Below are 12,111 nucleotides of genomic sequence, written 5' to 3' on the forward strand. Positions count from 1 at the left end.
CATTTTTTGTCTACTTTATACCTGCATTATCCTTTCCATCCTTTGAAACTGAGCTACTGTGTGGAACAATTAACCTTTGTGGATCAATACACTTTTGTCTAAGTTTAAGTCATCAATCTAAATGGCACTAAGAGAAAGCAAAATTCACAAATGCGCCAAAATCCTTTCTGCACAGATATTCTTACCATTACCATGAATTGATTAGCGTGGACCCCGACTTAAACAAGTTGAAAACTTTTCCGGGTGTTACCATTTGGTGGTCAATTGTACGTAATATGTACTGTACTGTGCAATCTACTAATAAAAGTTTCAATCAATCAATTATTTTAACAACACAAAAGCAATTATTTTAGCTATTATATTTATCTGCAGGTCAAATGTAGCGACTGTTTTAATCCAGTAGGTGGCAGAGAACCATTGCGAAACACCAACGCAGTACAAGTGTAGTGTCAATACAGCTGGTGAGTGTGCCATACGCTCACTCAGTAGCCATCACCTCTTTATGCATGGCGAACTGAAAAGAGGACTTCTGTTGGCACCACACCATTTTTAAGTCCAATTTTTTTTATTGATTCTTTGAATATAGATATTGTACGGCTCTGAAGGGAGTAAATACATTTAGCCAGTGGGTGCATTTTTTTGTACGATTCGCTTATTGGTCACAAAAAGTCGGCCCCGGTTTTTGTACACCGATTAGTTTATCACAAGGCAAAACGTTGCGTCTAACAAACTCGTCAGTTTCACTCCACAAATTCAAGTACCCAAATGAAGAATCGCACTCATCAGTGACTCAGTTGTTGTACTTTTTCTTCGTATTTTCTTAAGAGTTCGACCGCAACGTAAACATCCTGAAGGGATTATATTGTGGCTTGCTTCTAAAATCTCCCCGTACAAGTCAAGTCATTTCCAAAAGGTAAACATGGAAGGCTGTAAGCTCCTGTGAGCTAGCGGCTACACAACAGCTAAGCACACAAGATAGACATAGGTGTTAAGTGTCTTTAATTGAACAATATTGCAGTCTAACATAGCACATTTGTCAATATAAACAAGTAATCAGTATCAACTCATTATAGTTGCATACTAGTCTCCAAGTCAGAGGAATATTAGAAATGATCCAGTAACAAATGTGTCCGCACCATTCAACATACTGTGTTATGAGCTTTACTTAATGAATGATTGTGGCCAATAAAACATTCAAATTCAACTTAAAGACTAATTTCGCTTGATCAAACATTTTTTAATGTTACACCCCAAAAAAATTATAAAAGTATGTACAAGTATGATTCATCCTGATATCGTATCAGAATAATATAGGCATCAGTCCAGGCTCAAGGCTTGAATATCGGTATCACAAGTTGTATCAGGACACCCCTATCATCTATCCATTTCATGTATTTCACATTGTTTTCTGCATGTAAAACTGTAGATAGGGACCGGAATGTCCCTTTGGGACAGAGGACCCTATTGTATTTGTAAGGTTTTATTATTATTATTCCGCCGCCTCTTTGAGCTGTAATTTGACCCCCTTAACATGCTTCAAAAGTCATCATATTTCACACACACATCAGGAATGGCAAAAATTGGCAACTAATCAAAAAACCAAACCCCAAAACTCAAAATTGCGCTCTAGCGCCCCTTAGGAAAAAACACAGACAAAACTGCTTGTAACTTCCGGTAGGAATGTCGTAAAGACATGAAATAAAACCTCTATGTAGGTCTGCTTTGGACCTAGATTTCATACATTGACATCCTTCAGCAAAAGTCAACAGGAAGTTGGCAATTCCCCCTTCAAAAAACAAAGTTAGTAAAAACAGTCACTTTTGCCTCTTTGAGCTGTAATTTGACCCCTTTAACATGCTTCAAAACTCACCAAACTGGACACACACATCAGGACTGGCAAACATTGCTATCTAATAAAAAACCCAACCCCAAAACTCAAAATTGCGCTCTAGCGCCCCCTAAGAAAAAAACACAGACACAACTGCTCCTAGGAAGAAAACTCAGACAAAACTGCCTGTAACTTCCAGTAGGAATGTCTTAGAGACATGAAACAAAAGCCTCTATGTAGGTCTGACTTAGACCTACATTTCATATATTGACAATCCCAAGCAAAAATCAACAGAAAGTTTGTAATTCCCCCTTCAAAACAAAAGTTTTGTAAAAACCGGTCACCTCTTTTCAAATATTATCTCCTCTAAGCGCGTTTGTCGTGTCGACTTCAAACCAGCACAGTAGAGAGATTGAACCCTTCTGATTAAAAATTGACCAAAGAGTTTTAATTACTGCTCCGGTTTGGATTTTATGTGCCGTCAAAGTTGGTCCCGTCCATTGCTGCTTGCAGCTTTAATTTTATATTAAATGTGTTTTTATTTGTTTTATTTTTGGAGTTTGGAACAGTTTATTTTGATTTACCGTATTTTCCGGGCTACAGAGCGCACCAGAATATAAGGTGCATTGCCAATGAGCGGGTCTGTTCAGGTCTATTTTCATACAAAAGATTATGAGGTGCATTAAAGTGGTCATTTTATAAATATTTTTTTCTACATTCAAAACACTTCCTTGTGGTCTACATAACATGTAATGGTGGTTCTTTGGTCAAAATGTTGCATAGATGATGTTTTACAGACCAACTTCAAGTCGCTTTCTGACAGTCGCTTCATGATGCGCTGTTTTTTGGTGGGTCTTATTTACGTGCCTCCACTTTGACAGCGTCTTCTCCCCGTCATTTGTGCCGTACTGGTAGTTTTTAGCGCTTCCATAGCGAGTCTACTGACAGACATAAATTAGAACTTGGGGTGTCATTTTTTTTATAGAATTAATCGCAATTTCTTATTTGTAACGATTCTTAATTGATTAAAAAAAAAATCTAAGTTTAAATATATATAAATATATATTTTTTCTTTCGTGTCCAGTTAATTAGGCAAATCATATAGTTAATGTAGATGATCATATTCGCTGTACAGATTTACTTTAGAAAAGAGAAGTGTTGGATATTTCTCTTGTTGCCTTATTTGTGTTTGACTTTATTAAATGTTTGGGTAGGATTGTAATTTTTTTTTTTTAAGTTTTCTTTTAATTAATATAGAAATTATTTAGAGCTGTTTATCTATTTTATGGAGGAATTTAGTTAATTATAGAACTGTCACCTAATGTTATTAAAAAAAAAATTATTGCTTTTGAATCGAGAATCGGTTTCAATCAATCCATTACTTTATTGTCGTTGTCATAGTAACACAAGTTATACGTGTCAACGGGATTTTGTCGGAGCTTAGTCCAGCGGCATAGAAAGTGCATTGATGTGCAGGTTGACAGTTTCCAGTAGCATTGTAAAGAGGAGACTTTTGAATCGAGAATGTATTCCAAATCGAATCGTTACGCCCAAGAATCGAATCGTGAGGTGCCCAAAGATTTACAGCGCTAGTTAAAACTGTAAACTACATTATATTACAAATGGCAACAAAGAAAGACAAACAGAAAAAGCTTATTGACTACCGCACAGACGACAATGGCAGACGCACTCCGATTTTCGGGACTTATGCAGATCCCAAATACACGTCAATAGGTAAGAAAAGTTGGTTTTGTATAATATTGCAAAACAACATGCCAGATAATGTCTCCTAACAGGTGCCATTTTGGGTCCTTATACACACACCATAGTAACACCCGTCTGTTGAAAGCCGTAATGCTCCTGCAATCCATCAAGCGGTGTGGCTTCATAGCTTACCAAAGTCGTACTAAAACCTTTTGACAGGTTTTTGAGCGCTGTGTGTAATGTTCTAGTTAAAGTTAAAGTACCAATGATAGTCACACACACACTAGGTGTGGTGAAATGTGTCCTCTGCATTCGACCCAACCCCTTGTTCACGCCCTGGGAGGTGAGGGGAGCAGTGAGCAGCAGCGGTGGCCGCGCCCAATAATCATTTTTGTGAAGTGAATTATATTTGTATAGCACTTTTGTCTAGTGACTCAAAGCGCTTTACATAGTGAAACCCAATATCTAAGTTACATTTAAACCAGTGTGGGTGGCACTGGGAGCAGGTGGGGAAAGTGTCTTGCCCAAGGACACAACGGCAATGACTAGGTGATCGAACCTGGAACCCTCATGTTGCTGGCACGGCCACTCTACCAACTGAGCTATGCTGATTTAACCCTCAATTCTAACCCTTGATGCTGAGTGCCAAGCAGGGAGGTAATGGGTCCCATTTTTGTAGTCTTTGGTATGACTCGGCCGGGGTTTGAACTCACGACCTACCGATCTCAGGGCGGACACTCTAACAGGCTTGCTTGCTGGCGTCATTTTTTTTTTTTTAACATCGGGCGTCAGCCTGCAGTCCAAACACATTTATTATGTGTGATTTCCCTCTACTGGTCACACTTGTCATTACACCATGTACCAAATTAAATTGCTTCTGGCGCCCTGTTGATTTTGAGAAAATGAAAGGATTTTAGGTAGCGATGTCCGATAATGGCTTTTTTGCCGATATCCGATATTGTCCAATTCTTAATTACCGATTCCGATATAAACCGATACCGATATATATACAGTTCTGGAATTAACACATTATTATGCCTAATTTTGTTGTGATGCCCCACTGGATGCATTAAACAAGGTTTTCCAAAATAAATCAACTCAAGTTATGGAAAAAAATGCCAACGTGGCCCTGCCATATTTATTATTGAAGTCACAAAGTGCATAATTTTTTTTAACATGCTTCAAAACAGCAGCTTGGAATTTAGGGCATGAGGAGGTTGGGGGGGGTGTATATTGTAGCATCCCGGAAGAGCTCGTGCTGCAAGGGGTTCTGGGTATTTGTTCTGTTGTGTTTATTTTGAGTTTTTTGCTGTTTCCCTGTGTGTCGTGTTTTAGTTCTTGTCTAGCGCTCCTATTTTGGTGTTTTTTTCTCTTTTTTTGGTATTTTCCTGTAGCAGTTTCATGCATACTTGCCAACCTTGAGACCTTCGAATTCGGGAGATTGGAGGGGGGCGGGGGGGGGGGGGGGGTATATTGTAACCCGTAAGAGTTAGGGATGCAAGGGATTCTGGGTATTTGTTCTGTTATGTTTTGTTACGGTGCGGATGTTCTCCCGAAATGTGTTTGTCATTCTTGTTTGGTGTGGGTTCACAGTGTGGCGCATATTTGTAACAGTGTTAAAGTTGTTTATACGGCCACCCTCAGTGTGACCTGTATGGCTGTTGACCAAGTATGCCTTGCATTCCACTTGTGTGTGTGAAAAGCCGTAGATATTACGTGACTGGGCCGGCACGCAAAGGCAGTGCCTTTAAGGTTTATTGGCGCTCTGCACTTCTCCCTACGTCCGTGTACACAGCGGCGTTTAAAAAAGTAATCAATTTTATTTTATGAAACCGATACCGATAATTTTGAAACCGATAATTACATTTTAAAGCATTTATCGGCCGATAATATCAGCAGTCCGATATAATCGGACATCTCTAATTTTAGATGCGCCTTATAGTCCGAAAAGTACAAAATATTTTATTTTACGGAAAAGAAAAAAAAAGTCTATTTTCAGCCCGTGTAATTTTGAACATGTAGGTCAAAGTTAATGAGGTTCCATCATGTTCTCCATGTTGAAGAGATTCCAACTCGCTGCTCTATTTCACTTTCCTTGGAAACCTCGCAGGGGTTTATCCTGGCGTAGTTCATTCTCCGAACGCCGCCGCCGCCACTTTTGTGCGAAGTTGGCGTCCCATTCTCCCGCCCTGCAAAACGCCATCGGTCAAAGTTGGCGCCTTGATAGTAAATATAGCTCGGTGGATCAAAGCCAGCGCGAGCAAGCGACCTCTTTAGGGTCAACGTGCTCTTAATCAACTTACGGGAGGCAGAACATATGGCCCAGAAGATGAGCTCCTACACGCTGCGTGGCGATCAGAGTGCAAAAAAAAAAAAAAAAAAAAAAAAAAAAGCCATCAGGGGTCTTTGATGCAAAGCAGCATGCCGAGATTCTAATGAAGTACATGGAAGGACCTTCGTGGGGCGCCTTTCTGCTTAGCTTCACCGTTCTTTTATATAAAGTCCACAATTACATGTCTCCTAATAAAGAGCAGCTGTCACACTGAGAGGTGTGAAGCGAACATGAGGTGAAGAGGGGCGGGGGGTCCACAGCATTCGTGACCACCCCGGGAGGAACATCACGCTGCCATGCTCGAAGAATATTCCATGTGCATCTTCTCTCATCCGACATGGTGGAGGTGCGTTTGCAGAAAGATGTTGGTGCCCGAGGGATTTTTTTTTTATTGCCGATATGTATTTTACAGTGAATACAGAGCAGCGATTCCATTTAAAACATAACTGGTTGGGGGTTTTTTTTGGCGGAGGGGAGCAATTTCCTGATTCAAATAGCCTTGTCGGGGCGTAGCTGCAACAACTTCTGCCTAGCAACAAGAAGGCCTGGGCCAATATTATATATAATGTTTCCTGTACACCATGTTATTGTCAGCATTATTTTATTAAATTCATTTCTGCAAAGTGGAAATAACTTATTTAATATTTTGATGGCTAGAACAGTGTTTTTCAACCTTTTTTGAGCCAAGGCACATTTTTTGCATTGAAAAAATCCACCAGCAGAGATCATGAAAAAACGAAACTCAGTTGACAGTAAAAAGTCGTAATCGCTATTGTTGGATATGACTTTAAACCATAACCAACCATGCATCACTATAGCTCTTGTCTCAAAGTAGGTGTACTGTCACCACCTGTCACATCACGCCGTGACTTATTTTGAGTTTTTTGCTGTTTTCCTGTGTGTCGTGTTTTAGTTCCTGTCTTGCGCTCCTATTTTGGTGGCTTTTTCTCTTTTTTTGGTATTTTCCTGTAGCAGTTTCATGCATACTTGCCAACCTTGAGACCTTCGAATTCGGGAGATTGGGGGTGGGGTTGGTGGTAGCGGGGGTGTGTATTGTAACCCGGAAGAGTTAGGGATGCAAGGGATTCTGGGTGTTTGTTCTGTTGTGTGTTTATGTTGTGTTACGTTGCAAAATGTGTTTGTCATTCTTGTTTGGTGTGGGTTCACAGTGTGGTGCATATTTGTAACAGTGTTAAAGTTGTTTCTATGGCCACCCTCAGTGTGACCTGTATGGCTATTGACCAAGTATGCCTTGCAGTCACTTTTGTGTGTGTGCAGAAGCTGCATACAACATGTGACTGGGCCGGCACGCTGTTTGTATGGTGAAAAAGCGGACGCGCCGACAGGTTGTAGAGAACGCTAAAGGCAGTGCCATCACGGCACGCCCTTAATATTGTTGTTTTGGTGAAAATCGGGAGAATAGCTGCCCCGGGAGATTTTCGGGAGGGGCACTGAAATTGGGGAGTCTCCCGGAAAAATCGGGAGGGTGGGCAAGTATGGTTTCATGCAGGGCCGGCCCGTGGCATAGGCCGTATAGGCAAATGCTAAGGGCGCCGTCCATCAGGGGGCGCCACGCCAGTGCCACAAATGTTGGAGAAAAAAAAAAAAAAAAAAGTTGGTACTATTATTTCTAAATACAAACAATAATCCCACTTTAATTAAAATGCAAAGTAAAGCCTATTTAATAGAAATATTATTTGTTACAACATTACGCCCCCCTCCCCCCGCACGGTGCGCCCCCTCCCATCCCGTATCATGACTCTTTTTGGACGTCACCACATCAAAAAATCAACACAAGATGTCAAAACGGCCAAAACTGTCAGGTGCCCAGGGAAGAAAAAAGAGAAAAGAAGAGGAGGAGAAACGAGAAAAGACAGAGGTAGCAGGTAGGTAACGTTAGCCTACATGAAAGTATTTGTCTGTTACAGAATGTGATAGTAACCTGGCTTTTTAGCATTAAGCTAATGTTACATGATTCGGCAATTGCTAATCAATAAATAGCTAGTTCTGTTTGAACGTCGGGTTAATATTGTGGAGGGGGCTAAATTGTTTTGGAAAATAATAATGTAACGTTAGGTAATTACAGTACTCCCACCTTACATTCCTCAGGGACATTTGTATTAGATCTTTCAAGCAGGTGTTTTTTGTTTACATTGTTATTGCCTTCTGGTTAGCTAATGTTTGCCCTGCAGGTAATAGTCACTTTTCCACCCCTTTATATATTAGGTATAGTTGTAAGTAAAAAAAAAAGGTCAAAGACAAAGCTATTCGGTTTCTTGTGAGTATATACACTTCACTGCCGATGTGGGGGGACGCCACCTAAAATCTTGCCTAGGGCGCCAGATTGGTTAGGGCCGGGCCTGGTTTCATGTCTTCCTTTGAGCGATGTTTCCCGCATCTACTTTGTTTTAGCAATCAATAATATTTCAGTTGTTTTTATCCTTCTTTGTGGGGACATTGTTGATTGTCATGTCATGTTCGGATGTACTTTGTGGACGCCGTCTTTGCTCCGTAAGTCTTTGCTGTCGTCCAGCATTCTGTTTTTGTTTACTTTGTAGCCAGTTCAGCTATAGTTTCGTTCAGCATAGCCTTCCCTAAGCTTCAATGCCTTTTCTAAGGGGCACTCACCTTTTGTTTATTTTTGGTTTAAGCATTAGAAACCTTTTTACCTTCACACTGCCTCCCGCTGTGTCCGACATCTACAAAGCAATTAGCTACCGGCTGCCACTTACTGATATGAAATAATATTACACAGTTACTCTGCCGAGCTCTAGACAGTACCGACACTCAACAACAACACATCATTTGCAGACTATAATTACTGCTTTGCAAAAAATAATAATAATAATCTAATAAAAGATCATCTCCCACGGCTCACCAGACTGTATCTAGTGTGCCGCCCACAATAACTTGTTTACAACTTAACATAAGAGCCCTCTCAACATTAAATAACACCCTTGAGTCAGTCTTTTGATCCCATATAGTGATGCTGCCTGAGGCTGAGCCAATCAGTGACCACGATACTGAACAGCAAACTCTGATTGGTTTGGTCTCCTTTTTTGGCCAATATTACTATATTATTTATATTTTTTTAGTCCATATAGCCATTTTTATGCTTAAAAATGCTTATTTTAGGCATTTTTTTTTTTTAGAACATGCTTACAAAAAATCTACAAAGCCGCAATAATTGGTGCGCTCTTTAGCCCAGAAATTTATTTCAGTTATTTCACCTTTTTTTTTTGTTAAGTACATAACTGAAAATGTGTTTTATATTCTAGTTCCTTCACAATAGCCACCCTTTGCTCTGGTTACTGTTTTGCACACTCTTGGCATTCTCTCGATGAGCTTCAAAAAGCAGTCACCTGAAAGGGTTTTCACTTCACAGATGTGCTTGAAGCTCATCCAGAGAATGCCAAGAGTGTACAAAGCAGAGCAAAGGGTGGCTATTTTGAAGAAACTAGAGTATAAAACACGTTTTCAGTTATTTCCCCGTTTTTTGGTTAAGTACATAACTCCACATGTGTTCATTCATAGATTTGATGCCTTCAGTGACAATCTACAATGTAAATAGTCATGAAAATAAAGAAAACCTATTGAATGAGGAGAAGGTGTGTCCAAACTTATGGCCTGTACTGTACTACCCTACTTTGCGGTGCGAGTCAATAATCGAGGCTCTGCTGGTGAATTTTGACTGTGTGTAAGCCAGCGGCCCCGCCTCCACCCGCAGAGACAAAGATAGTGGATGACTGACAAGAGAATTCACCTTGTTCATTTAATCCGGCGAAGAAAACAAACATAAGGGTAAAATTATCTATTTAATTTTCAATTATTGTTGGATCAATTGATTTCTTGAGGCCTAGAAACAAGTATGCCGTGACAAAGTTGTACTTCACCAAACGGTGACGAGGCACGGCTCTAGTCCTGGTGCACGGGCGCTCGTTGCCATTTTCTTTTTCAGTGGTCAGGAAAGCTAAATTTCCGTGTCAACCTTTGAAAATTGCACCTCCGGATGCTTCTGGGAGCCCGCGGCAATGGAGCAGAAAGCCCGCTGAGGCGCTTCAATGGCCGTGGAGGTTGAATTTGATGTCCTCGCTGGAGAACCACTTACCCGTTTGAGAATGATTATCCCTTCCTGGTTGTGGTCGTTGGTGGTGATGTCAAACATGGCGCCGCCGTCGCCCGGCACGATGGTGTATTCCACCTCGGCGTTTTTGCCCACGTCCAAGTCGTGCGCTTTGATCCTGCCCACGGAGGAACCCACCGCCGACGACTCGGGCACCCGCAAGTGGAAAAAACCTGCAAAGGAACGGAGATGTTTATTAAAATCTCCTCCTTGTTCTGTTTTTTTTTTTTCCCAAGGTCTTGAGGCACCGTCTTCTAAGTGTGCGGCTTAGTCGGCTCTCCCACGTTCAAATATGAGAGTCTGCAAGGCTTTGCTTCTGCCAACAAGAGTCGATGCTGAAGGAATCGTTCGACAAACAAACCGACAAATTGATTTCTCGTGGATGGGAAATATCATTTTTTTAAGGACCTTAAAGACAGGTGGCTTCGCCAGGAGGATTTAGTAGGATTTAGTACGAAAAATAATACAAGGAAATGAGTGTGACGCTGACATTCTTGGGCTGACTTGAAATAATATGTTCCTATTCCAACAAATCAATGCTATTTGGGTTCCCAGGAAATACAACTGATAAATGTTCCATAGGAAAAAAATATTCACAGGTACTTTTATTATTTTATAATGATCCAGTTCTGTATTTAAGTAAAACATATCCTTACGCTATATGAATCTAATCCATTTTTTTATGTTATTTGCTGCCTGTTCCTCCTTCCTAAATTTAAACATTCTCAACAAATAAATAAATAAATAATTCGGATTGCATTCATTTAAAATAGAGATGTCCGATAATGGCTTTTTTGCCGATATTCCGATATTCTGATATTGTCCAACTCTTAATTACCGATGCCGATATCAACCGATACCGATATATACAGTCGTGGAATTAACACATTATTACCGTATTTTTCAGAGTATAAGTCGCAACGGAGTATAAGTCGCACCTGCCGAAAATGCATAATAAAGAAGGAAAAAAAACATATATAAATCGCACTGGAAAACTATGAAAAAAACTGCGACTTATAGTCCGAAAAATACGGTATGCCTTATTTTGTTGTGATGCCCCGCTGGATGCATTAAACAATGTAACAAGGTTTTCCAAAATAAATCAACTCAAGTTGCCAACATGGCACTGCCATATTTATTATTGAAGTCACAAAGTGCATTATTTTTTTTAATATGCCTCAAAACAGCAGCTTGGAATTTGGGACATGCTCTCCATGAGAGAGCATTGGGAGGTTGAAGTGGGCAGGGTTTTGGTATGGGGTAGCGGGGGGTGTATATTGTAGCGTCCCGGAAGAGTTAGTGCTGCAAGGGGTTCTGGGTATTTGTTCTGTTGTGTTTATGTTGTGTTACGGTGCGGGTGTTCTCCCGAAATGTGTTTGTCATTCTTGTTTGGTGTGGGTTCACAGTGTGGCGCATATTTGTAACAGTGTTAAAGTTGTTTATACGGCCACCCTCAGTGTGACCTGAATGGCTGTTGACCAAGTATGCTTGCATTCACTTGTGTGTGTGAAAAGCTGTACATATTATGTGCCGGCACGCAAGGGCAGTGCCTTTAAGGTTTATTGGCGCTCTGTTCTTCTCCCTACGTCCGTGTACACAGCGGCGTTTTAAAAAGTCATACATTTTACTTTTTGAAACAGATACGGATCATTTTGAAACCGATACCGATAATTTCCGATATTACATTTTAAAGCATTTATCGGCTGATAATATCGGCAGTCCGATATTATCGGACATCTCTAATTTAAAGCAGGGGTCAGCAACCCGCTCCCTGGACCTCTTTCGGAAATGTGTCAAAATGGAAAAAGTATATATTTTTTTGTTTTAACATATTTTCGGTAGGAGAACAAACATGACACAAACCTTCCTAATTGTTAGTAATTCCACTGTTCATTCTTCACTGATGAGAGTATTTGGCAAGCACCGTTTTGTCCTACTAATTTCAGCGATCCTAAAACTCATCGTCGTTGGTTTACATGTACAACTTTCTCCGATGCTGCCACAGAAAGATGTGCACCGTGTTGTTCCAGACCACAGCAAACGTTACCCAGCTTGCAAAGATTGTAATAAATGCATTAGTTTCCTTAAACTTGGACACACACATCTTCACCTTTGGCCATTCTG

At 40.5% G+C, this 12,111-nt stretch overlaps 1 protein-coding gene and 1 long non-coding RNA gene across 2 annotated transcripts in view; one reads left to right on the forward strand and one right to left on the reverse strand.

Moving 5' to 3' along the window:
• LOC133609493 (uncharacterized) overlaps window positions 1-12,111 on the forward strand; it is a 301,958-nt gene that overhangs the window by 237,313 nt on the left and 52,534 nt on the right. The gene's annotated exons all lie outside the window — the stretch shown is intronic.
• The window catches only part of LOC133609492 (cadherin-12-like), a 364,499-nt gene that overhangs the window by 136,321 nt on the left and 216,067 nt on the right, over window positions 1-12,111 (reverse strand). The window contains exon 6 of the mRNA XM_061965103.2: window positions 9,973-10,160. Coding sequence (XP_061821087.1) covers window positions 9,973-10,160 — 188 coding nt within the window. The remainder of the gene's footprint in view (window positions 1-9,972; window positions 10,161-12,111) is intronic.

Source organism: Nerophis lumbriciformis, linkage group LG07 (genome assembly GCF_033978685.3).
Source record: "Nerophis lumbriciformis linkage group LG07, RoL_Nlum_v2.1, whole genome shotgun sequence".
NCBI classification, from domain to species: domain Eukaryota; kingdom Metazoa; phylum Chordata; class Actinopteri; order Syngnathiformes; family Syngnathidae; genus Nerophis; species Nerophis lumbriciformis.